General features: G+C 42.9%; 2 protein-coding genes across 4 annotated transcripts; both read right to left on the minus strand.

Moving 5' to 3' along the window:
* Positions 1-2,789: 2,789 nt before the first annotated feature.
* Positions 2,790-17,338, minus strand: ctbp1 (C-terminal binding protein 1). Of its 3 annotated transcripts, none has more exons than XM_034122087.1 (11): positions 17,237-17,338; positions 16,119-16,167; positions 15,650-15,793; positions 11,272-11,426; positions 9,967-10,111; positions 9,665-9,871; positions 8,612-8,826; positions 7,882-8,012; positions 7,663-7,790; positions 6,715-6,832; positions 2,790-6,599 (listed from the first exon to the last, which is right to left on the minus strand). In XM_034122087.1, the coding sequence occupies exons 3-11, from the start codon at positions 15,708-15,710 to the stop codon at positions 6,422-6,424; spliced, it is 1,338 nt and encodes a 445-aa protein (XP_033977978.1). In that variant the 5' UTR covers positions 15,711-15,793; positions 16,119-16,167; positions 17,237-17,338; the 3' UTR covers positions 2,790-6,421. The 3 variants fall into 3 exon arrangements, with proteins under 3 accessions (XP_033977978.1, XP_033977979.1, XP_033977977.1); XM_034122088.1 differs by lacking the exon at positions 17,237-17,338 and adding an exon at positions 16,965-17,058; XM_034122086.1 differs by lacking the exons at positions 15,650-15,793; positions 16,119-16,167; positions 17,237-17,338 and adding an exon at positions 13,957-14,110.
* A 468-nt stretch (positions 17,339-17,806) lies between these two features.
* On the minus strand, positions 17,807-23,997 carry LOC117475753 (protein FAM53C-like). The gene is made up of 5 exons (XM_034122094.1): positions 23,929-23,997; positions 21,636-21,887; positions 21,491-21,551; positions 20,592-21,409; positions 17,807-19,284 (listed from the first exon to the last, which is right to left on the minus strand). The coding sequence occupies exons 2-5, from the start codon at positions 21,717-21,719 to the stop codon at positions 19,027-19,029; spliced, it is 1,221 nt and encodes a 406-aa protein (XP_033977985.1). The 5' UTR covers positions 21,720-21,887; positions 23,929-23,997; the 3' UTR covers positions 17,807-19,026.
* Positions 23,998-24,267: the final 270 nt, after the last annotated feature.

The raw sequence follows: 24,267 nt of genomic DNA on the forward strand, positions 1-24,267 counted from the left end.
GATCAGAAACTGGGGACTAATTAATCACAAAAACTGTACTGACTTTCTCGATCTGCCACAAACATGCATGCTTAACTTTCGAACCGTTCTCCTTTTCCACATGAAGGCTCAAAACCATTTTGAATTGTAGGTGTTCTATTTTTTGGACCCCAGTTATAGAAACATCACAAGACTCTGTCATCTTGAATTTTTGACAACACATTTTTTGCATCTTTCTATGGTTAACAAGAAAAGCTAAAAAAAGTGTTGATGAATTGAAGATAACGGCGGCCATTTTTAACAAGCGCAAAACTTCATCAAAACATCCGTTTTTCAAACTCTCACAAAACTTGTGCAGTCTCTATACAAATCTTAGTCAATTAATCAATCTCATTAAGTTGATCGTTGCTGCTTCCAAAAAACATGCATTTTGTTACAACCTCGCTATTTAAATCGCTGCTTTTCTGTAAATGGTCATTCAAACCAATTTGTTTGTATCTAGTTTGCTGTGGTTAAACCCTGACCCCTTTATTTTTATTTTATCAAGACTTTCCTTCGTTTTTTGGATTCTTTGTCCGCTGTGGAGGCATGCAGGTTTTCTTCAAGAATTCAATGTTACACGGAGTGAGTTATTGATAGACAAACGATTATTGAAGATCATCCAGTATCTCTTTAAAGTATCTCACGTGACCTTTCACCCACTTTGAGTTGTTGTTTTCTATTTTGTGACTCACTCAAACCAAACCAATGGAAGTTTCCTAAGCAGGATGACCCATTTTTACTGATGTCACTGACCCTAGCAGCAGCACGGGAACCAGTGGTCCCATTAAACTGGTTTGGCTAGCGTGTTCCCAGACCTAAAGGCACCTGTGAGGCTTTCATGCCCTCCTCCTCCTTGATCTCTTCTTGGGATAAACAAACAAATAAAAAGGGAGCTAACAGGGTCAATGTATGGCGCTGGGAGAGGTGGATGATTCTCCGCTGCTCTTTGGTGCACAACCTGGAGTGGGACTTAAAAAGCAATGAGTGTGTTTGAAGTGTGTGTGAATCAGGTCTGGTAAAATACTGCTTGCATCCTGGGCCTCCTTTTAACTACTATTACACCCTTTTACACATGCTGTTATGTAATATGTTTGTCCCTCACCGTGAAGAGTGTTCATGTATATTGACTGATGGTTCAGGATCCATAATGACACAAATGTAAAGAATTATTTATATTGGCAAGATCAATAAGTCAGCTCAGCTTTGACTTGTCTGTTTCTGGATCTAAGGAAATACTGCAAATGGGAAAAAGGTTGTCTCACAGAGGGAGTCTGAAAATATTGTCCCCAATGTCGCTGGGTCTTTATTCCTGCACTGTTTTACATTTGGTATTTAGAGTGCATTAGTGCATTCACTCTGGGAAGTATGGCACACATGCCCACAATGAGAACCATAAGGCGAACTCATAAAGGTCAAAAGGCCTGAAGACTTCTCACCCTCTTTGGTCTCCATGTGTGAAACGTAATGGGAGAGGAGGGAATAGCAACAGTTGTGGTTGCTCTCGGGAAAACCATTCTATACGAGTATATTACATAATTAAATGTACACACTTTAAACCACTATACTGTTGTTTGATAAAAGCCAGTATGTTTTTTGGTTGATTTAGAAGTTTGTCATGGCTTGGTACCGTGTACAATAACTCAGCTAGCTAGCTAAAAGCGACAACTGTCATTTCCCTTGAGTGCACAAAAGCCATTTGTGGTTTGAGATAACTTTACCCTGTCGAAATGTTTGAACTATGCAAGTATAGTGTTTACATTGGAGGCTACTACATGGATGTGTACAAACTGAAGTATTCAAACCTTTATATATACAGTCCATGATCCAAACACAGCACCATAGTGGATTTGGGATGAAGACAAGTACGAATTTAGAAAGAGACTAGTGTGGAGAAAGAGGTGAGCTTACCAGATCTCTGCACACCGCCCCTCAAACTGGCAGCTCAACGCTTCATTAGCAGCTGACAGCAAGACACACCTGAATCCGACCGGACGTGGTCAAGTTGCATTGTGGGTAATGTAGGTACCAGGTTTCGATAAGAAAAAGAAATGAATGGATTATAAAAAGTTAAACTCTGGTTCTGCTGCATCAATTTTGATAAATGAGTCTGAAAATGTTGCAGGACTGCAGTGTTGTTTTTTACATTTGTGGCTAATAGCAAAAAGCACTCGTGCCAGATAAAGATAATAGAAATAGGATGTTTAATGAAAATGAAAACATCACCAAGTCAATAAACACAAACTCCATTGCTAAGGACTCCATGGCGCCCGAGGGTGCCAGCCTTTAACCAGTGGGCTCCACTGGTGGATGGACTCTGAGTGGAGTTCCTTCGCTCCATTTTAAGAGTCGGCTCGTGGTCATGCACATGTGGTAGCAATTTTGGGGCTGATAATCCCCCGCCCTCCCCTGCCCTGTGGGTCTACATAGAAGCCCCCTTTCCCACTCACCCCACCTAGTCTGCCCCCTCGTAAACCTGTGCCCGTTCAGGCACTGCATAATCCTTTGTTGCCATATTAAAAGCGGCCAAAAGTGGTAGTAAATTATGTTGTTTATGGCAAATTTCTGTAAACTCTGTCATGAAACTGCCGAGTGTAATCAGTGGGATGACACGCTGCCAGAGGACAGGGATTGTCACCATTGGAATCAAGCATGGAACCTTTTCAAGTCAAGTGAGCAAAAGGCAGAGTTACAGGTCCAATACACAACATGATGTCAGACCAGCAGAGCATAACTGTTACCAACAATGTACAAAAAAACAGGAACAAATGTTTAATTTTTAAGATTTTATTAAAATACGGTGTGGAGTTTACCATCGGAAGTTACCATCACAAACATGATTGTTTCTAATAAAAAAGTAAACAAAACAAAAATAAAGCTTAAGAGCCTAGTTACAGGAGATTTTTTTTGTTGTTTTTGTTTTTTTGTTGTTTTTGCAGTCTGGTGAAAGAAAAACAAATCAATTCACAATGAGAGTGAGTGGAAAAAATGTTCACATGTTGTAAAAATACATTTCCCAATTTTAACATTACACACAGTCACTTTCAAACATTCATTCATTCATTCCTTGTTAGATGGTTAGATGTCAGTGCCAAAAGAAAGCAAAACAGAAACAAAGTTCAGACCTGTGCACAAAGGGGACCGATGGGGGGGGGGGGGGGCTTCTAAAAACGCAGGAGGCTGTTCTACATTCCGAGAGGAAAAACTTGGGACAAGGGACACGAGACGGAGAGCGACTGCTGGAGGATATGTGTGCATTTGAACCCTGAGAGAGAAAAAGTGACCGATTCTCATTGTAATTTTCTGCTTTTTTAAATTTTTATTGACAGACCACCCCAGTGTCCGCGTTGCCCTCCCCCTCCCAGCCGCACTGGGGCTCTGGCAGCACTGTGAAAGATGCTTTAAGAGCCCCAGGGTGGTGGCGGGTGGTGGTCGGGGGAATTCTCACACCCAAGAGTGAAATATCAGCTGTGGCTTTGTGAGCATACACACTGTGCTTATCTGTTAGCCAACGCACATACACACTGCCAGGCTGACTATTCAGACAGCAAAAAATATATATAACATCTTAATAATGCAAAGTACGAATTCACACTAAATATATGTTTTTGAGCCCCAAAACGAGGCTAAATGTGGTTCATCAGTGGAAAAAGAAATGCTGCAGATTGAGGCCTGCCTGGGTGTGAGGAGCTTTTAGCGGAGCGGCCTCGATAGCGGCCCGTTCTTTTCTGCTGGATGCGTCTCCTGACTTCACCTGCTGTGGTCAACTGTATTAAGGCAGTGAGTGGTTCCATGGCGACTTTCTATAACAGCTATTTTTACAGGGAGAGAAAAAGTAAGGCCCAGAGGATATCAGCTGGAAAGGACAGTTGGGGTAAGACGGAAACAACATTTGACCAGGAAAGGGATATCATGTTTCTTCTCCAAAATGTTTCAGTACAACATGTAGAACACAGACAGCATATCCATAAAAATGAAATCCTACAATAACACAGAATGGTTTTCATAACAGTGCACTGCTGAACTGAAAAATATATATATAATCATCAACAGCAAAAGTTTAAGATTACTATTATGCTCATAATCCGAACTATGGGGGTTATTTTTAAAAATATATACTCATGACATGACAGAGGAGCCTAGCATCTCAGGACACAGACATGCTCCATGTCTCTCATAGACTCTGAGGGGAAACTGTACATCACTGGAAACTGACCACGACAAAAATGGCAACTCGGGTTGAAAACACTCTGAGGGGGAAAGGCCGGGGAGCAGAGGGAAACAGCAAGATGACACAAATTCTTTAAGCCAATATTAATTCCCCTAAAAATGACCTCACATGCACTATAGATAGAGCAGCCTGACAATGAAGGGGGGTTAAAACAAAACTGCATCTATTACTACTGTTCTAGTTTAAAAAAACTAGCAGACCACGGCGACCGCATTTTGTTTTTTCCTTATTTTTCCATAGCCAGAAAGATGGAGGTCCAAATACAGTCTGAAGCTTAATAATGGGAAAGCGTTGTGCTGAATTCTCCACGATGAGAAAATAAAGGTAAAGGCAAAGAGATACGCATTGGTTTTGAAGCCTGAGTATTCAGTGACCTAGAGCTAACCTAAAAGGACTTTGTCAATTTGTTTCATGGGGCAATGTCTTTTTTTTTGTATCATTACTGCTACAATTTCACAACCCTTCTGGTAAAGAATAGTAAATAAGTATCTAGAAAATCTGTACAAAAAATAAAAGGGTATGCACGGTACATTCAATATCTGTTACTGAGGTACTAGAAAGGTGTTCCCTTGACACCAGGGCAACAGCGTTAAAGAGTTACTCCTAGGGACTATTCCTTTGGAAAGACAATAGCTTGTTATCATAACAGGGTGAGGGAACATACATCACACATACAAGCCCACACGCATGTCCAAACACACACACACGCACACACACACACACACACGCACGCACGCACACACCACTGTCATTAACAAAGCCAGCATGCAAGAACACTGTCCTGTTGCTCCTACAGGGAAACTAAACTCTACTGTCCCCTCACGCTTAAAGGAACTGGTGGACGCATACTGGGTGATGAGCAGATGTGTGGGTATGTCATGATGGGGGGGGGAGGGGGGGGGGGGGCGAGTGGAGGGTAGGTGGGTGCAGGGCGGTGATGGTACGTTGCAGTGAGATCTTATTAAAACAATAAGGCGGTAGGGGTAGAGGATCCCTGGTCACCCATTCTGTGTTCTGAACGTTGGCAGTGTGTGATCATGTTCCTCCTCACTGCAGCCAGCCTGTAACTGACTGAAGTTAGCAGTGTGCAACTCTTCTAGCTGAGCGCTCAGACAGCGCCCCCTGCTGGAGAGGCCTCTGTCATGCTGTTGCTATTCAGGCCAGAAAAAGGCTGCTGCGTTTCATTCTGTGTGGACACTGAACTCACACTAAAGCTGCTGGCATGACATTTAAATTCATGCATCATGCTAGCCGAGGTGACGCTATCATCTCATGACAAAACAATCCATTAGGGGCGAAGAATGTGTAAATTCACGGTTGCTAAAAAAGGAGAGGGTCTCCGAAGTAAAGGGTGACAAAGGATGCTGGGTGTCACCATCTGAAGTTTGAGCCGAGCAGATGAACTGACGCTCAGAGAGCTACACTGACAACAATGTGGATCTTTCTGCTGAGCGAGCGCATGGCGGTGCCAGGGAGAGCTAAGGGCCAAACTGGGCTGAGGGGCAGCTGAACGTCTGGAAGGGAGGACAGGATGTACGGTTTGTGATTCTGTCTGGTTTACTTAAGTACACATTTTCCCCGTCACAAGAAAGATGTAGGGGGAGAAGGGAAAAAAAGAAGATAGGAAGGAGAGAGCAGTAACATGAGCCATTAATGTACAAAAGGGGGCTTCCACCTCTCTGCCTCTGAACCTCTACTGGTTGGAGGACTGCAGGACAGACAGACTATAAAGCCTCATGTCAGAAATGCTTCTTCTTTTTTTTTAACAAACAAACATTAACACCTAGAACCACAACAGGTCAACTTTCCATTAAAACAACAGCCAACTAAGGATATAAACCAATCCAATCATTGAATCCTTGAGAATACAGTTATTGCTGACGTTGTGGCGGAGTGAAGGGGAGGGGGGGATGGTGGCAGGTGAGTGGGAGAGATGAGGATGGAGGGAAGTGTGTGTTCTTCTGGATGGGTAAGGGGCTAGCTGTGGCTGGTCACTCCAGGGGCTGGTTTAGTGATCTGAAGAAAAAGACTGTAGATCTACATCAGGTCAAACTGGCGCTGCCGATGTTCTGCAGGGTGGGGCTGTGTCTGATGCTGCGGGGCGGTGGTGGAGGTTGGGAGGGGGGGTTGGTTTCCAGAGGTGACGGAATGTGCTGGCGACGGCAGGGGGGGCTATTGGTCGGACGGGATGTCTCTGTCGGCTTCGGCCTTATTGGGGGAGGGGGCGTGGGGGGGGTGGGAGACAGGGGTGAGGCCGTGCGCTAGGGTTCCTGTAACAAGGCTTTCGACCACTGCTCCCGCTCCTGCGAGACCCCCTGCTGCTGCAACATTGATCAGACCTGGAGGAAATCTGAAACACACATTTCAAAAATAAAATCATCTAAAAGTTGCTGTTTTAATTTTGAAAAATAAAACTACTGTTCAAGCGCTGTCCCGTTCTCATGTTCCACATGCAGCCCTCTCACCTGTAAGTGGCTCCGTTGAGTTCTGGGTGAACAGTGGCGGCCTCCATGCTGGGCCACTGAGAGGCGGCCATCAGGTACTCCTTATTCACGCAGTTCTTCAGACTGTCAGGGATTCGTCCTGGTGCGAGGAAAAGAGGACGTCAATCATAGCAATGTTTTATCCACCGCATTAGTTTCATTGCTCTAAACGGGGGTTGCCGATAAAGATGGCCGATGCGTTCGCTCTCCCAAAGTGAAGCCAAAATATCGCGATCACCCTCGAGCGGCATTATAGGTCATGGTTGTGTATGGGACATGGGCAGTGACCACCCCAAATTAAAGCGTGTTTAACTTGTCTTACATTTTACAGTAAGACTCAAGTGTGTGTGTCTTTGACCACCATATGCCATATGAAAATATTAGATTTCCATACAGAGAAATAAAAAGTGTGCATCTTGGCCACAGCTCACTAATTAAATCCTAATGCACCATGGACATTCATCATTTTCTTCTTTCTGTAATATACAGTGAAGTAAACTACATACTAATGTTGGCATTAAAACAACTCATTTGAATATGTTATGTTGGGCTCGATCAACTGGTCTGTACAATAACCTGGATTGTTATGAAGTACCTCATAATGTAAAAAAGTGAGGTATGGGATCATCCACCATTTATTTAAAAACCCGTTTATACATGCTTTCTAATCTGTAAATGCTCAGGCACGCTCTGACCAGCACATCACCATACATTTAGCAAAACCATTAGCAAATAAATACAACAATACAAAGAGCAAATGATAATGATAATAATAATAATAATAATACATGTTATTTATATAGCGCTTTTCCTGGTGCTCAAAGCAAATACATTGCAACTTGAAGTGGGAATGTGTAGATTGTGTCTTTACTGCATCTTAATATTTCATTTACATTCATCCACCGGCTTGTTTAGTGAACAGCGTCTTACCGGTGATGGCACGGCGGACCTCCCTGGCGGCCTCCTCCCGAGCCTCCACAGAGGCCTGCTCGCTGTACCAGGATGTGTGCGGGGTACAGATCAGGTTTGGGGCATCCTTCAAAGGGCCCGTTGAAAAACTGTTAAGAAGGGCAAAGGTTGTTACGGAGAAGAGAAATGAGATTGTGTATCGTGCACAGCTATCGGGTGTTACTTGTGTATCATGGTTACCTGAAAGGTTCCGTCTCATGCACGTCCAGGGCAGCCCCTCGTATCCGACCCTCTTTCAGAGCCTGAGCCAGTGCTTTCTCGTCAACCAGACCGCCTCTTGATGTGTTCACCAGGAAGGCTCCCTGACGCATCTGTATCACAGAGTAAGCGATAATATGATTAAACTAAGGGCAAAACAATCCAAGAGAAGACTGAAACCTGAAATCTGCGGCACAAATATATTCTGTTATTACTCTTCTAATCTATAATACAGACCACAACATGAAAGCAACGTTTGGTTCTGGCCAAAAATCATTTGTCATCATTTAGATTGTCTAGACTATTGGGCTCCAACAATGCCCGCCAAGTGTTTGAGTCAGGATATCAAGCTGCATATAAAAACAAAATGCCGATTCTTGCAGGTAATGTCTGAACTCCCTCCCTTTATTGCCAGAATGTCAACCAATTGGTAACCTGAACAAAACTAAATGTCAGACTACAATTAGGGCACAGCCATTGTGCTAAAGCAGCAACTTACTTTGCTAATGGAGGCTAAATTAACGCAGAGTTGAAATGATTTTCTCTTTTAATTCTACAGTTAATCTTCTCACTATCCTCACAAATAACAAACGAGGAAAATGAGACAGGAGTGCATAAGTGGAAAAAAAGACAACAGAAATGTAGAAGCATCAGAAGAAAATGTGCTTATAAAGCGGCAGATATGAGACGTATTCAAAGTGCATCCCCACACCTGTTTGATGGTGAAGTCATTAATGAGGTGGTGGTTGTGCTCGTTGAGGCTGCAGTGCAGGGACACGCAGTCCGAGTGGATCAGCAGGTCCTGCAGGGTGGCCATGCGCTGCAGGCCCAGTGAACGCTCCACACCGTCAGGCAGGTAGGGGTCATAAAAGATCACGCCAAAACCAAAGGCCTTAGCCCGCAGAGCCACGGCTTGGCCAACACGCCCTGGAAGACAGAGAGAAATGTTATAGATATGGGGTGTTTCTCAATCGTGAGTAAAGCTGCTTCAGAGCCACTATTTCAAGCATACTACGTCATCGAGTGCCGCCGAAGTACTGTTCCAATCTCCAGCATACTTGGAAATCTACCGAGCCCGGCGTACTCCGTTTGGAAAAATATCGAGGCTGCACGTGAGTAGACTCCGCGGTCTTAAAATCCCCACAATGCTTTGCGCACGGACCAATTTCCCCAAATCTGTGACGGAAGATGTAAGGCGGGGCCTCTCATATGACGCACACCTGCACACTTGCTAGCGTGTTCCACTCTTTGTTTTCCGAATGGCAGGAAGTATTCTTGCCTCGCTTCTGAAGCAAGATGCTCGGCAGACATGTGCTACCAAGCAAGCGTACTCGCGATTGAGAAACACCCAGTCTCTTGTGACCTTGCTGGACAGAAAATAGGAATCGGCCTTTAAATTAAGGATAAATACAAAACTGTTTGTTTTCCCTGGATCATTTAAACTCCTAAAGCACTTCCGCAAAACATCATCGCGGTTCAGGTAAAAGCCAATTGTACAGTTTTCCTTCTCATATAAGCTTTTATATGCAGGTTTTTTTCATTTCAGGAAAACCCGCTTAAAGTATGCCAATAATCCCTTTCCCATTACTGGTGTGTCACATTTTTGGTTCAGGGAATGAATGCAGAGTGTAACCTTTCCCATTGATTACCGACAAAGGTTGGTTGTCCAGTGAGGAAGAGACTTTAGACATATTCTTTCAAATACTGTAATACCTAGTAATGGTGGCCACAAACTACTCTAAACACGTCCATAGTCTCAACTTACCTAGACCGATAATGCCCAGCGTCTCTCCGCGGATACGAGCAGCGCCGCCAGCTACCTCCCTGATCTGCTCCACACTCGAGGCGCGGGTTCCCTCCCGGAGGGCCTGGTGCATCCAGGTGACTCGCCTGTACAGGTTCAGGATCAGACATAGCGAAGTGTCGGCTGTCTCCTCCACAGATGTAGCTGGCACATTACAGACTGCAATGCCTGGGTGATCAGTTTAAAGTAGGAAAGAAATATTAATCCCTCCGTTTCAGCTCATGGTTGACTGTGACAATATGTTTAAAGTTCCACCGACTCACCGAGCTCAGCAGCCGCTTTGATGTCAACGTTGTCGAAGCCGGAGCCAATCCTGACAATTATGCGTAGGCCTTTAAACTTTTCCAAGTCATCTCTGGACAGAGTGATGGTGTGGTAGAGCAGAGCAGCCACTGCCTCGTTTAGCACCTAGAAAACACAAACGCAGCATGAATACTTTGAATCATATTAACCTGCATTAATCCTATCAAAAGGATAGTCCTAATCTTCCAAACTGCTTAAAGGTCCCATGACATGGCCATTTCTACTGATCATAAATCCATTGCATTGAACAATGTAAATCTATTCTAGTAGACCTCAAGTCTACTAGAATAGATTTACATTGTTCAATGTTCCAAAATCACATTGGTTTCTCATACAGCATCTCTGTATAGTATGTGTATTCACTCTCTGTCCTAAACGGCTTGTTGGAGCTCCTGCCCCCCCCCTCCCTGTGAGCCCAGTGTGCTCTGATTGGTCAGCTCGGCCACTCTGTTCTGATGAGTCCACCACCGTTACAGCGAAACATCAGTGATTATGTGTTACAATGGCGTTAGCAACCAGAAAATGACACCAGTAATGACAAACAGATGAGAATGCTGCGTGGGGTCTGGGTGCCGTGTTGGCGGGACGTTGCGAGGCTCGCTGCTGCGAGGAGCGGACAGTGTGAGCTGGCTTACTGGTGTGGTTTCCTGCTTGCTGCGTGGCCGTCTGCGAGACAGCGAGACACAGCGAAACCCAGCCCGAAACCAGCCCGAGCACACACACACACACACACACACCCGCAGCCTGGCTGGGAGTTTGTGTGTGTGCTCACAAACAGACTCACAGCTTCGCCGCGTCCCGCCGTCTCAGGCTGAGAAATCCGCAGAGCTGCAGCTGAGAAAATATTGAGTGTGTGTGTGTGAGCGGACCAATCTGCGGACTTAACGTAACGGCTACGCAGACGTAACGTAACGGCTCCGCGGATTGGTCCATTTGGACCAATGGGTCGTCGTTACGTCACAGTGACCAGGAAGAAAAAAATGGAAAAAGAAAAATCTCCAACGAGGCGTTCTGGGGCAGCATAGACAAGTATTTTCTGTGTTAGAGTTTTACTCGCTACAGGGTGGACTTTGAGGGTTTGTGACTTTGCAGACCGTTTACATGCATAAAAAGCTACATAACACACAAGGGGACGGGTAATAACCGGAAAAGCATGACATGGGACCTTTAATAGAGACAGTTCCTCTAAATAGAAGGATGTAGGAAGTATTTTTTGGGTACAACACAGATGATAACACTTTTATGTTTTTAGATGTCCGTCCTACCTTCTCATGAATCTCTTGGGTGGACTGGGCATCGCAGAAGGCCACTGTGGCCACATCTTTGAGGATGGGCATCTCCACAGTGCAGTCGCGCCCGTCCAGCAGGGCAACCAGGGGCCGCGGGTGCATTGGCCCGTTGAGGATGGGGGGTCGGATACCTGAGTCCAGCAGGAAGAAGACAATGTTGGATATCAAGTCCATGGCAAGAGGTTAAATATTCAATGACAAATCTGGGTAATGCTTAAAAATGTAAAATTATTTTTGTGACACACATTTACACACTATCAGTGACAACAGGCTGATGACCAGGAGATCTCATCGGTTAATTGTTTAATATTTAACCTTAGAGAATATAATTGACGACTACGCATGTTGGTCTGTAGCTAAAGGCGCAACGCTGTCCAGCTCTGTGGCTCTCAGAGACAGCAGAAGAAAACGCATGTAAGGGAGTACAAATCTTGTCATTCAAAATGTATGCGTCATTTGATCCATTCTTCTGAATTTATAAAAGACCAGCAAATAAACTTCTAAGAAAGAATATGGGAGGATAATGATCGGAATCTGAGGTATCAGGGTCGATCGATAGAAACGTTCAAATGACCTGATCAAAATGAGGCAATAAACTACACTGAAGCCAACAGAATATAAAACATAAAACAATAAAATGATAGCACCTCTAAACTGATCGATTCATAATGCTGCCAAACCTCTTTAAATCAACTAAAATGAAAGAACCAATTTTATTTCACGTTATTGTTTTCTTCCTCGTGAAATTAACTGGTTGGTGATAGGCCAATTGATGTCAAGCTACCAGGAGCAGATTAACCAACAACATATCCCTGATGATGACACTCGGTGTCATCCAGCCCCTTTCACTTCAGAACCAGCAAGGATAAGAGACTAATGACTCAACACTTTGCATTTCCCATGTCGGGACTATCAGATGTGTTTTATGTCATCATACCCTCAGAAAAGCTTCCCTGCACGCATGGCTAAAGTTAACAGGCCTGACTGCCACACTCCTAAGACAATAATAACTCAGACTTTTATGACTCTCTTTTTCCAACACATCCACCACCGACACCTTGAAGGAACCACAGGGATGATGTGTGTAAGGGTTCTATAGTTACATAGGGATGTGTAACTAAATATGTGATGGGGCATGGAGAGGGTCCAGCATCCTAGCCTATTTGGTATCAACCTCCAACTTTGTTTCGTCATCTCAGGAACCAGCATACACCGAGCCACTTTTATCGATACATGTCAGTTACACTTGGGAGCGTAGACTCCTCCAAATGGGAAAGTTAGATTTTGGCTAATGAAGCACAAGTCTGGGAACCTGACCTGCCACTGTATGAGAAGTGCTCACACAGAGGGGAGGGGCTGGGATGGGAGGGGGAGAGGTTATGGAGTGTGGCGGCTGGGGGGGAGGGGTGGAGAAAACTGCGGGGTCTCTGTGAGGAGGCGGTGGGGGTTCACGAGGGGGTCTGAGTCATGACCTAAATTCTCATGTCTGGAAGAGTCCCTCCTTCCTATTTCCCTCCTTCTTAAGACAAACACACACCTTACTGACAAAGATCTGCACATTTGCACCATGGCCATTTACCATTATGCCAACAAAGGAAATGTTGCATGTCAAAAATAAATCAATGCCATAAAAAAATGACACTTCTCAGCCAATGCATTGATGTTAAATAAGAGGAAATGAACACCAACAGTCAGCGAAGCAGCTACGACCTCTCTCCCTGTAATCTTTTCAGCAGTCTTTGGCTTGTACTGACCACACACATGAACACACTATCTTGTCCCTGCTTTGTAACAGGTGTGTGTGTCGTGTGTGTGGCCGGGTGGGGGAGTGTGGCTAGCTGGAACATTTACTTGGACAGAGGGCAGGAGGTAATGGTGAGACTGCAGAGGAGGGAAGGGAGCTTGTAGCCGCGGGTGGAAAACAAATATTTGTGAACACTTCCTCTGACGTCCGAGCCTTTCCCAATGCATGCATGAAGCCCACACAGGCAAAATAAATCAAGAAAAATACACCATAGTCACCGTTACAAAAAATGTAATACATTGTACTGCAGTCCATTTAGCAGTGTGATTCACATTCATCGCAGATGGCTAAAGAATGCTAACAGGCCAACCGCTACACGCTGAACACACAAAGACACGCTTACTGTGTAGAAAAACCCAAAAGGGACTCATCACAAAGACCCCTTCTGAATAAAAGTAGATCTGGAAATATACAAGTAGACCTACACAAAGAGTAATTTGAGTAAAGGACACTGGCATACCCGAGGCCTACTAAGCACAAGCATGGCCGCACACACAATACAATTCATTCAGTGATTCATTCATTCTCCCTCCCTCTCCCTTTCTTTCCCCTCACTCCCTCCTCCTCTTCTCTCTCCCTCTGGCTGCAGTTGTAGGAGTAAGAGGTGAGGGGGGAGGGGCAGCAAACGATGATAATGCAGCAAGCAGCGGTACTCCACCCAGACGCAGCTAGACACACACACGGCTATTCAGTTCCTTCTTGACGGCTGCGGCAACACCAGTTCGCGCTGAACACAAAAGGGGAAACTGCACACACCAAGCTGTTCTACACCCAAACCTACAGACCTCTCCCCCCACAGTTCACAAAATTTCAAAAACACATGCCAAAATAGAAAACACATGAGCACCGGGCCTAACCTTGCATTATGAAGTCTGTGTGAGGCTGTCTTCCTCTCTCTCTCTCTCTCCCTCTCTCGCCTTGCTCTCCCTCTATCGCTCTTTTTTCTCCCTCTCTCTCTGTCAGCCTGCTCTTGGCTGGCTGGATCCCAGCTGTCATCCACGCCCAGCCCCTCCCCCACGGCTAGCCTCCAATCACAGGCAGCCCCATTGTAGGCCAGCCAACCAGCACTAACCTCATTAGAATAGCCAGGGCTGAGGCCGAGGGCGGTTTGTGCTGTTGTCGTTTTTTAAAGAGACAGCTGGCCCGTTTCCCTGTAGCTGCGGCCACGACCCTTCACCCTGTCCTCTCACCCGTCTCCAGAGACCCACCCAGACTGTTCCCTCCATTTTAGTACACCATTATGTCTGATCTCCATCGTCTACTCTCTCGTCTACTCTCCCCTCTACAACAGCTCAACAACAACTATCACTTTTAGAAATCTACACTAACCGTCACATACACAAACACTTGTTAGCAACATAAAAAGTTAACTTATTAAGTCTTCAGCATGAAATACACTGCAAACGTTCATCTGTACATTCCTTGCATTCCAATTTAACCAAAAAAGTTGACAAACAACAACTTCCTACACAACGCACTCAGAGGCGGTAAGAAATACAATCAGGGTCAACATTTCAACCAGTCTGCTCACAATACTAGAGGTTAAGAGCACAGCGGAGGACTCTGAACAGTAGCCTTTTATCAGCATTTAAAGAACAATATTCCTAGAGCTATAAATAAAAACCAGCAAAGATTTTACAGACAAATTATACAAACATAATATGAAACTGTCAGCATCTGGTTTCACATAAATGCAAAACATCGTTTCATTTTTCTAGTTTAATAAAAAAAGGTACACTTTGCCCTCATTGGTTTGACTACATGGTTGAGAAAGTTGCTGGATGAAGCTGAAAGGTTGACACTTGCAATCAGGTACAGGGCTTTAACTTATAATTATTTACAGTTTCCAAGGAAATGTCTAAAAATGCCAGTCCAAAACCCAAAGATATTCAGTTTAATAAAATGCAAAAAGAGAAAAGCATGAATATGTCAAAGGCTGAAAACAAAATCGTCTGCTATTTTTGCAAGAACAATTTGTTTATCATTTAATGAAAATAGTTGGCTTTTTTCCTTTTAGTCGACCAACTAACTAATTAGTTAGTTGACTTATTATGTAGGGCTTTTTTTTCTTTTTGTACAGGGCCCAATTGTCTGATGTATCAGTGTTTGTGTGTGGCTGTATAAAATAAATGTGTCATAAATATATATATAAAATCGGAGACCGCCTCTGCCCGAAACCACCTCACAGGCAGATACAAATACATATTCAGATACCCTCTGTCTGCCGATACAAGTTGACAGATCTCTATGATTTTTAATAGTGTGTATATATAGTGTTTTAATTTACTTAAAAGCAGCAACAACAACAAAAAAGCATTGCAAAGGGAATCTAGTTTTCTACTGTGCATATGACAATAAATGCTTTGACTTGATATGAATGGTAATGACACTGTAAAAAAGTCACACCCGAAAAGCATGGTAACTAGACAGGTGAAGGTTGGGCCCCATGTATCACATTAAAAAAAAACTGATAAGCACAACAATAAAACCTCATTAATGTAAGCTTTTGCTTCCGTTTAGTTTGTGTATGAGTATTTTATGAAATCTCACCCTCACAAATGCGGTCAAGTCTCTGTCGCTTGACCTGTTTGTGTTTGTCCATCAGAGCCATAGACCGCGCAGTCTAAACCTGGGATAGAGAAGAACAGATCCAGGTGCTTCGGATTCTTTTTAATGTTGACCACGTAGTTTCCCCTGCAGACAAATTAGAAAAAACAGTCAATTAAGACAAATTGAACTGCCTAATAACACATTATATAGAAAAAGTTATCAAAACTTCACAAACAAAATAAAAAACAGAATTGCACTAGATTTGCTAACATTTTGAAGTGACTTAAATGTACAAGTGGGGAAAAGTATATGTAGGCCCATGTGTAATTAAAAGAAGGACATGATGTCACAAAACTTGAAGAATCCAGGCTGAACAGCAAAGACTCACAATTGTGTAAACATGTTTAATGCATTGAATTAACCAAGAAATGGGTTATAGTGAACTATTTTTACAGTTACACTCACTCACCTGGAGAACAATGTCCGTTGTGCCAGTCAGATTGCCAACTTAGTTTACACTGTAAACAAATAAAGTGGATATTGATCAAAGTATGAACATTAACAATATTAATCCAGAATGAATACAGGTGGTTTGTCATGAAGACCTATATCACCAACTTCATGTCATTGATTGACATCACTGACAAGTGTGTTTAGATAATAGGTAACTTGTGCTCATAACTCTTAGTACTGGATCATACACCATCACTTTACTAGACAATTTTTTTAACTTTTTGAAGTTTTGGATCATGGTCAACAACTTTGTTTTCGCTTGCAATAATAACACAACTCTCTCATACAATGCATTTATACATTTCTGTTCAACAATACCGCTGCCAGTCAACGTTAGTTGACAGTACCAGTAGGTATTTTAAGGATAACCTTACGGTGAAACTATCAATGGTCCGGGACCCCCTCGTTAGCATCAAAGTAACCGTTAACTAGCTAACTAGCTTGTGGTGCTAGCAAAACCGTTTCTTGGTTATCGAGAACAGGATGGAGAATATTAAAATGTTCCATGCAAATACACGAGTCGATTAGCTGTTGTTAGGAGATAAGTATATCCTAGTTAGTCTCTTCGCTTTGAGATAGTTTAGCTTGCCTTAACTTCTGTATCCCGGTCCCGGCTAATGCTAACTAAATAAATAGCACGACAGTTAGCTAGCCAAGCTAACCCAAATACAAACATTAAGCAGCTAACATTTTAATGAAAACTACAATTTCCTTCCAACTCCCGAATATTCACAGCATTTGTTCTTATTCAGCCACCCCAATGTTATAAATCATGTCAATTAAAATGAAAAAACATAGCTACATGTATGAAGCGTTTGCAGAGTTGCTAACGTTAGCTAGCCAGCGCCGTTAACTAGCGTGCCGCTGAGTGTGGGAGAGATGCAGGCGGAGGGGGACAGCCCATTTCGTCCGATTTGTTATCAGCGAGTGGCGCTACAATGTGAAATATCTGACCCAGAAGCTATAAAGTGGATTAATCATACAGGGAAATGTGAATCGTACACATGGCTGAATCCAGGCAAGACTACTTTGAAACCCAGTGACCAAATCTTGCAAAAAATGTCAGTTATTTACCCCGGATAAACTCTTTCAGGAGTGCTGAAACAGTGTGCGTGCGTCGGTGGTGTTCCCTCTCTCCCGATCGCCATGAAATTAGACAAAAGAGGAAGTGGCTGTTGGTGGGGGGGTCAGACAGTCTGTGAAAAAGCATCGGTGGACTGGAATGAGCGCCCTCACCTTACACGGCGGATCGGCATGCATAATATTACGACTCTAGAATAATAAATGCTTGTTTACAAAACTATACCAACAACTTTCTGGCTAAAGTTTAACTTTTTCTGCTCTTGATTTTCAAAGTTCCAACCATATAATCGTCTTTAAATAAGTTATTGTTACACTCTTTTTAACATTATTCAGATTTTTTGTTCAACCTTTATTTTTTTCACTCGAAACTGAACATCAAACTAAGCATTCATATCTGCAGTTTGAAAAATCTAAATTGATTAAACTTTCAAACAAATCAAGTTTATTCTGAATTTAGCCACTAGGTGACACAATAATCCTCTGAACTAACTTCCCCCGATTCTTCTGACTACAAGCAGGGTAGTGGTGAATGGAAGACAAGGCACTTTTTGGAGAAAAAAATATCATTCTCTATTACATTTTATTTGTACATAAATTGTGCAACAGGAGTATTTCCATCTGAAAACATGAAAAATCATCTCTGAAAGGCCACCAAATCATCTGCTTCAACAACACCTTTGTTGCATACACTCAGAATTGCCTTGCTATGTTCTCACTAACCATTGTACAGTACTTTACATTGTGCCCAACGGAGTCCAGCTGCAGCAAATATTCAGCTATTAAATTGACTATTATAGTGCTTGTGCCACCTGTTCAAAATCTGAATCAGCGCAAATGGAGATTGCAAAAATGTCTGGCTGTGAAAAGAAGCACCAAGAAAACTGTATTTTAAGCTTAAGGCATGGTCAGTTTACAGTATCATCAGTATTATTGTTGAGAATATCTGTTTAAAGCAATTAGGAGATCTCCAAAAAGAAAATATTAAATGAACAATAGGTGGTTATCCTTTGTGTTATATTGGGAACCTTTTCCCTTTGATGATGTAGAGTTGCTCAATAAGAACAAGCTTAATCAATGACAGAACAGCAGTAAAAGTAAACGTATCTTTAGTGTCTGCGAGGGAAGAGCAGTGAACAAGGAATGTATCCTAATAAACATACATGAGCATTTATATAGACCAGCATTGGTATTATGTTGTTTCAGGAAAACAACATAATACTATTTGGACATGTGTGCACCTTCCACAGATCAAGCATCCAATCCAAATTAAGAGACCCAAATACAAATGTAGACTTCACCAGTATCTAATGAGTGTGCTTACCTCTAATCCATTATTGTATTGACTTTTGATGTGCATTTGAATAACTTATGAGAATAATGTTAGCACATTTTGCCTTATCCAGTATTCTTTGATGAGGATGTCAAGATGCTGACCAATGGATAACATCAATTAATACTTTTCAATATGAAATATTTGCCAAAATTCTGTGTACATGAAAATTATCTTATTTACTCATGCACATTTCCCAATGGTATTTCAAATAGGCAGGCACTGTGACATTGTTGGGAAATCTTGAATTGTGTACTAGCTCAAGTGTTACAATCATGACATTGTAATTTGATATTAGCTTCTAATTTCTTGGTTGTTGATTATGAACTCTCGACATATGTTTTAAGACAGCAGCAGGTTCAAAGACTCTGCCAGAAGGGCACACAAAGCCTACAGGTGTGCTTTATATAGTTATGAATGCAGTAATCACACTCGGAGCATCAAGGAGTGGTCAGTTTTCTTCTATGAGGGTCAAGTCCAGTTCTGTGCAGTCTCTTTCAAAAAACATATTTTGCCCTTCATCTATTGAAGTCCTTTTTCTTTCATCTTCTTCTTCTTCTTCTTCTTCTTCTTCACTTTCACTCAGTGGCCCAATGCTGGCTCGTCCCAGGAACTCTGCAGAGGAGAAGGATGAGCGCTGCTCTGCATGGGAAGACACTGGAACTATGCAGCCACCAGTACCACAAACTGGGTTCTTGTGATTACCAATCTAAAAACAGGAGAAATAAGTTTCATAATTATCAAGTCACAATTCATCAGACACTTTTTCTTAGTCTATAATGTTATTATATTTGTAACTGTTATCCAATTGTTCTTTGGTGAATTGACAATTGTTTAAACCTTGTACTAGGAGATCTAGGAGGGCCAGCAAGTCAATATACTGTTCTTTTTTGTAGCTAACCTACTTTAAGTATGTATAGGGTGGTTCACCTTGGGGATGGGATGCAATATAGAAATGGAAAAATGTCCACATTGTCAAAGGAAGTCTGCATTTAAAGATTTTGCCAAGAGAGCCTTTGCATGGGTTAAAGTCAGGCTGTAACTGCGTTCAGTAGGTGTGGTGGCGATAGGAAAATCACAACTTAAAGGGGACCTATAATGAAAAATGCACTTTTTGATGTCTTTTATACATAAATGTGTCCCCGGTGTGTCAGGGAACTCACGCAGCGTCAGCAAATAAAATCCTCTCTCTTTTCCTCCGTACCCAAATCTCTAAAAACGGGGGTACAACGGAGCTGATCCAGATTTGCGTCCGATATGACGTAATATCGGAAATGTGGACCCACAGCACTATCAGAAAGTTGCTATCAGAAACAATGCCCGACTGTTTTGGATGTAATATGGTCGGTGTTTACATTAGCATCGCTAACACTCAGAGCTAACCTGTACTGGAGAGCATGTGTGTGAAGAAGCTGGATATAAAAAAAAGGAACTCACCTTGTGGTATAACCGGCTAGAGAGAAAGCCTTTGAGCTCCATACTGTTTCCGAAATAATCAATGATATGGCGTTTCATCACGGCAGTATTTAGTTTAGACAGTAGCTGCCGGGTCCTGCATGAGCTCAGCCCCCTCCTTTTTTATTTTTTATCAATCTTTTATTTTTTTAAAGCTTTATACCCAAAATCAGCACTTTTGAAACAGGAAGTGAAATAGAGGGATATGAGGCATGGCTAGAATGGGTGATCTGTTTGGTATTTTGAGCAAAACACTTCATAGACATGTTATGCTATTGCCTAAAAATAGCATGATAGGTGCACTTTAAGACACTCGTGAAGTTAATTTTCTCACAGATTCGGTCAAATTGCCTGCACCAAAAAACCCATCCCAGAACCCATCCCAACTGCAGTGATGAGATCAAGGAAGATTTATGAAAACAGATCTGGAGGCCCAACATAGGCACAAGGGAACCAACGCCCCATGATACTGTATCTTCCCTACTCCATTCACTAAGTCTATCAATATGAGAATATTAACCAAACAACCTACCTTGACAGCCCATTCGAATCTTTGCTCACCTGTGTCATCTTGCTGAAGTCAAGGCCTGGCCTGGGGCAGGGCAGAACATCTGGGTCATGGCGCCTCTTCAAGCGAGGTTTCCGCATGTCGCAGGGCTGTGAGTGGCATCGTGGCAGAGCTGGGTGTAGGTCGCGCCTAGAGGAGGAGGGTGTGCTGCAGGCTGAAGTGGGAGATGGAGAGAGGGCTGGGTGTTCTATGCCAGAACAGCCATATGTCAGAGCAGAAGCAGGAAAGGGCTGGGGGGGCAGGAGCACCACCGAGGCATCCTGAATGTGCACAGGGGAGAGAGAGAAGCGGCGCTGCAGCACTGAGTGAGAAACCAGAGGGGCCGGTGAGGAGGAGCAGGAGGAAGGAGTAACAAAGGAGGCAGAACAGGCTCCTTTCAGTTTGTCACAGGGGTCCCATGAGAAGCTCCATGGTAGTGGGGAGTCAGAGGACAGTGATAAGCTAAAGAAGGTAGGGCTAGAAGATGAGTGTAGGGAGGAAGAGGGGAAAGAAGGACTGGGACCACAAAGTGGCAAAGAGCTGGCTCCAGAGCTTGAACTATATGCTCTTCCGCATTGGCAGCCACGATTGACTGGGGTCCAAACCTTGGATGCTCTAGGATGCCAGGTGGAACGACACCGCGACAGGTCCTCTGGAACAGAGAGGGACCGGCAGTGGCGTTTTGGAGGTGGTGGTGGGGGTGGTGGGGAGCTTTGGAAAGCTTTGTCTGTAAAAGAAACCTCTGGTCTCTGGAGAAGTTCTCCGGAGTCTAGTCCACAGGAATCATCCAGAGAGTTGGCTTTGGAGGATAGTTGTGTAGCAGAGCCGATTTCTGAAAATGTCAAAATATAGCCATGAGACAATTTTCCTCATCAAAAAGATCATAATATTGCACTTAATTCAATGAACTTGCCATGGGAGGATCTACAAGCACTCCAGGAGACAGTGGGACTGGAGCCCACTGCAGGTAGTGACTGAAACAGAAATATAACTTAAATACTAAAACCAAAACTTAAAAGTGCATTAATGAAAAAAGGTACTTTTTGTATCAAACTTACCACATTCACATTGAACGAGAAAGCCTTGTAATAAGGCTCTTCCAAACTCTGCTTACGGAGCTGCTCTGTGATAAGCGTCACCATATTTGTAGCTACAATCCAGGGATAGACATGGAGATTATAAGGAGATTTACTGAGGGCAGTGGAAATCGAATGCGTCAGGATGCTGGCGTGGTTTGTGGTGTCCCCTCCACACCTCAACCAGCCAGACTGACCAGCTTTCTCACTGTCCCACCGTCATTTTAATGCCACCTAGAGGGACAAATGAGAAGGGATCCTTATAAAATAATGTCAATGATTAACTGAAACTGGTCAAACACATTGCAAAGACAGCACTTTGTTGAACAGTAGCATATAAATTGCAAGACAGATTTATCATGCCTCAGAAGAGTGCAAAATCTGCTAATGTGGACTTTCCCCCAACATGTTATAACTGTGCTAGTACAGAATATCCCAGATGTAGAAAACCAGAACACCTAAAACAATGTGTTCAAAGTAATGACCAGATATTTCTTTACAAGATCCAGCCTAGGATATACATGCTGCCTAAATCACACATGAGTCAGAAGTTTATATTCAAAGGCAGAGAGCACTCGTGGACATGAGGAGACCCAGGACAAAGAAACACTTCACATTCCCTTATGTAGAGTGAATATGGTTGGCTATGATAGGGACTACAGACATAGACTAGGATGCCCAAAGTTAAAACCAGTGGGGAAATACAATGGCATTCAAAGTCAGTTGGGTTTAATAAAACACAAATAACAATTATTGTTTAGTAAGAGGAAAGGGGGATGGAAAGAGGAGAAATACAGGGATGGGATGGGTGAAGTGTGTGAAAAATGGGGTTTGGGAGAATGCCATAGTATCTTTGCAGGGGGGAAAAAAGAACAGTGACCAGGTCTCAAGGGCTTATATTACCAAGGCAAAGCCAAAACAGTGTGATGTACCAAGGAGGTAAAGGGCAACAAGACAGCCTGTGTGTCCATTTCAAATCACAGTCTTTTGACATTTACTTTTACTTTCCCATGCAAATAGCACATAGGTAGCCTTTAGGCTCTAATGGTTACTCAATCTACAAACATCACTGAAGATTAACCTACACTGTCCCTTTCCAGCAGATCTGCGCCAGGCACAAAAATGTACATATCAAACTGAAACTAAAAGAGAAAGCAAAAATCTAAACTGTTATGCGCTGTATTAAAATGTAACATGGCCTTTAGGCCTTTGCACTGCTCTTTGAAAGTTCAAAGCACCCATAATGTTGACCAAAGCTAATACTGACATCCAAACCCGACACGATAGAACATGATGAAACATAATATTTAACAGTATCAACTTTAAAAAGATGAGTTGTTAATCTGAAATAAAACGTCAAACTCATTGAAGAGACTTAGTGCAACACTTGCTGTTGGCAGTTAGATGTGGCCTCCAGGGCCTTTCTCCTTGTGGCAAACATAGTGCTACTATGCTAACCTAGTTCCACATGCCAGAAGACATGCTACTTCGCCTGCACAGGACACACAGGCTAAACATCATCATGTAGCAGCTACTACTGTTAAAAAGCACCCTACACACTAATTTTGCTCATAAACGGATAAGTCCATTGCTGTCAATCACCCGCTGATTTAAATATTTAACATAACTTCACAATATTGTCAACACACTTACCGTTGCTCATAAATAATGATATATTATATTCAAAAGACGACGACTAGTTAGACACACCTATCACAAAACACTATTAATAAGACTCTAGGCAAGGTTAATTTAGGGGTCTGGGCCTATAGACACGTTCTGTCTTTACTCATTTGCAAACGAACACATACGTTTAAGACAGTGTTGCGCAGCTTGCCTGTCTACAAATCACAACGATTATGTTAGCCAATTAAAAGCCTATCACTTTGTTCACAACATTAGCTGTAGGACAACTGTTTGTCATTGACAATGTAGGACTTGGATATATTTACTGGCTAAATCTGATAACGACTTATGCTGGTGAGCAGATAGTAAGCTAGCTCAGCTACACGATGCAGCCCGTGCAACACTATAAGTGTTAGCTGTTAGCTAGCTGATAACAAACGTTACTAGTGTTAGTGCATTCGGTCTGCGACAAGCTCATCGCTTGTCATTATACACGAATCTAGCGATGATTCGTTTGAATATACCATAAAAAGGGGCGATTATACATCAAGCGGTTGTGTCGATGGTGTACAAGTAAATAAGTTGTAGCATTAGCTTGGTTACGCAGTCTGTTTGCAGCTAGCATGCTACAGCTGTCCTGATGTATTACCTGCGTTCAGTGGTTCCTTAGCAACCGAAGCTGCACACAGTGCACCGGATAGAGAGACGTTTAGCAGAGTATTTATAGCGGCTGGACCGTACCAATGCAGAGGTATTTTTAATACACTGATTTGAAAGACATCCTTCTAGGAAACTCAGCAATTGTCATATAACGCTTACTTTTTCAAAATGACAGTTTTTTCACGTGTTCAAAACCATAACTACATTTTTAGCAACACATATTGCATTTAATGTGTGAGTCCTTTTCCGGTTGAGAGACCCACACAGTTGGGCCCCTCTAAATAAAGCGACAGCTTAAAAAACTGACCAAACAATGTTTTAGCGAGAA

Source organism: Trematomus bernacchii, unplaced genomic scaffold, assembly GCF_902827165.1.
Source record: "Trematomus bernacchii unplaced genomic scaffold, fTreBer1.1, whole genome shotgun sequence".
Lineage (NCBI taxonomy): Eukaryota > Metazoa > Chordata > Actinopteri > Perciformes > Nototheniidae > Trematomus > Trematomus bernacchii.

What these genes read in the sequence shown, in the direction of transcription:
- LOC117475753 (XM_034122094.1), bottom strand. Translation starts at nt 21,719, where the DNA reads ATGGTGACGCTTATCACAGAGCAGCTCCGTAAGCAGAGTTTGGAAGAG. An exon ending in TGCTTGTAGATCCTCCCATG is followed by an intron (nt 21,410 to 21,490) that starts GCAAGTTCATTG and finishes TGACATTTTCAG; the next exon opens with AAATCGGCTCTGCTACACAA. An exon ending in ACTTCAGCAAGATGACACAG is followed by an intron (nt 19,285 to 20,591) that starts GTGAGCAAAGAT and finishes TCCTGTTTTTAG; the next exon opens with ATTGGTAATCACAAGAACCC.
- ctbp1 (XM_034122086.1), bottom strand. Translation starts at nt 14,095, where the DNA reads ATGACAGCTGGGATCCAGCCAGCCAAGAGCAGGCTGACAGAGAGAGAG. An exon ending in CAAAGCGGCTGCTGAGCTCG is followed by an intron (nt 9,872 to 9,966) that starts GTGAGTCGGTGG and finishes CTGATCACCCAG; the next exon opens with GCATTGCAGTCTGTAATGTG. An exon ending in GCTGGGCATTATCGGTCTAG is followed by an intron (nt 8,827 to 9,664) that starts GTAAGTTGAGAC and finishes TCTGTCTTCCAG; the next exon opens with GGCGTGTTGGCCAAGCCGTG.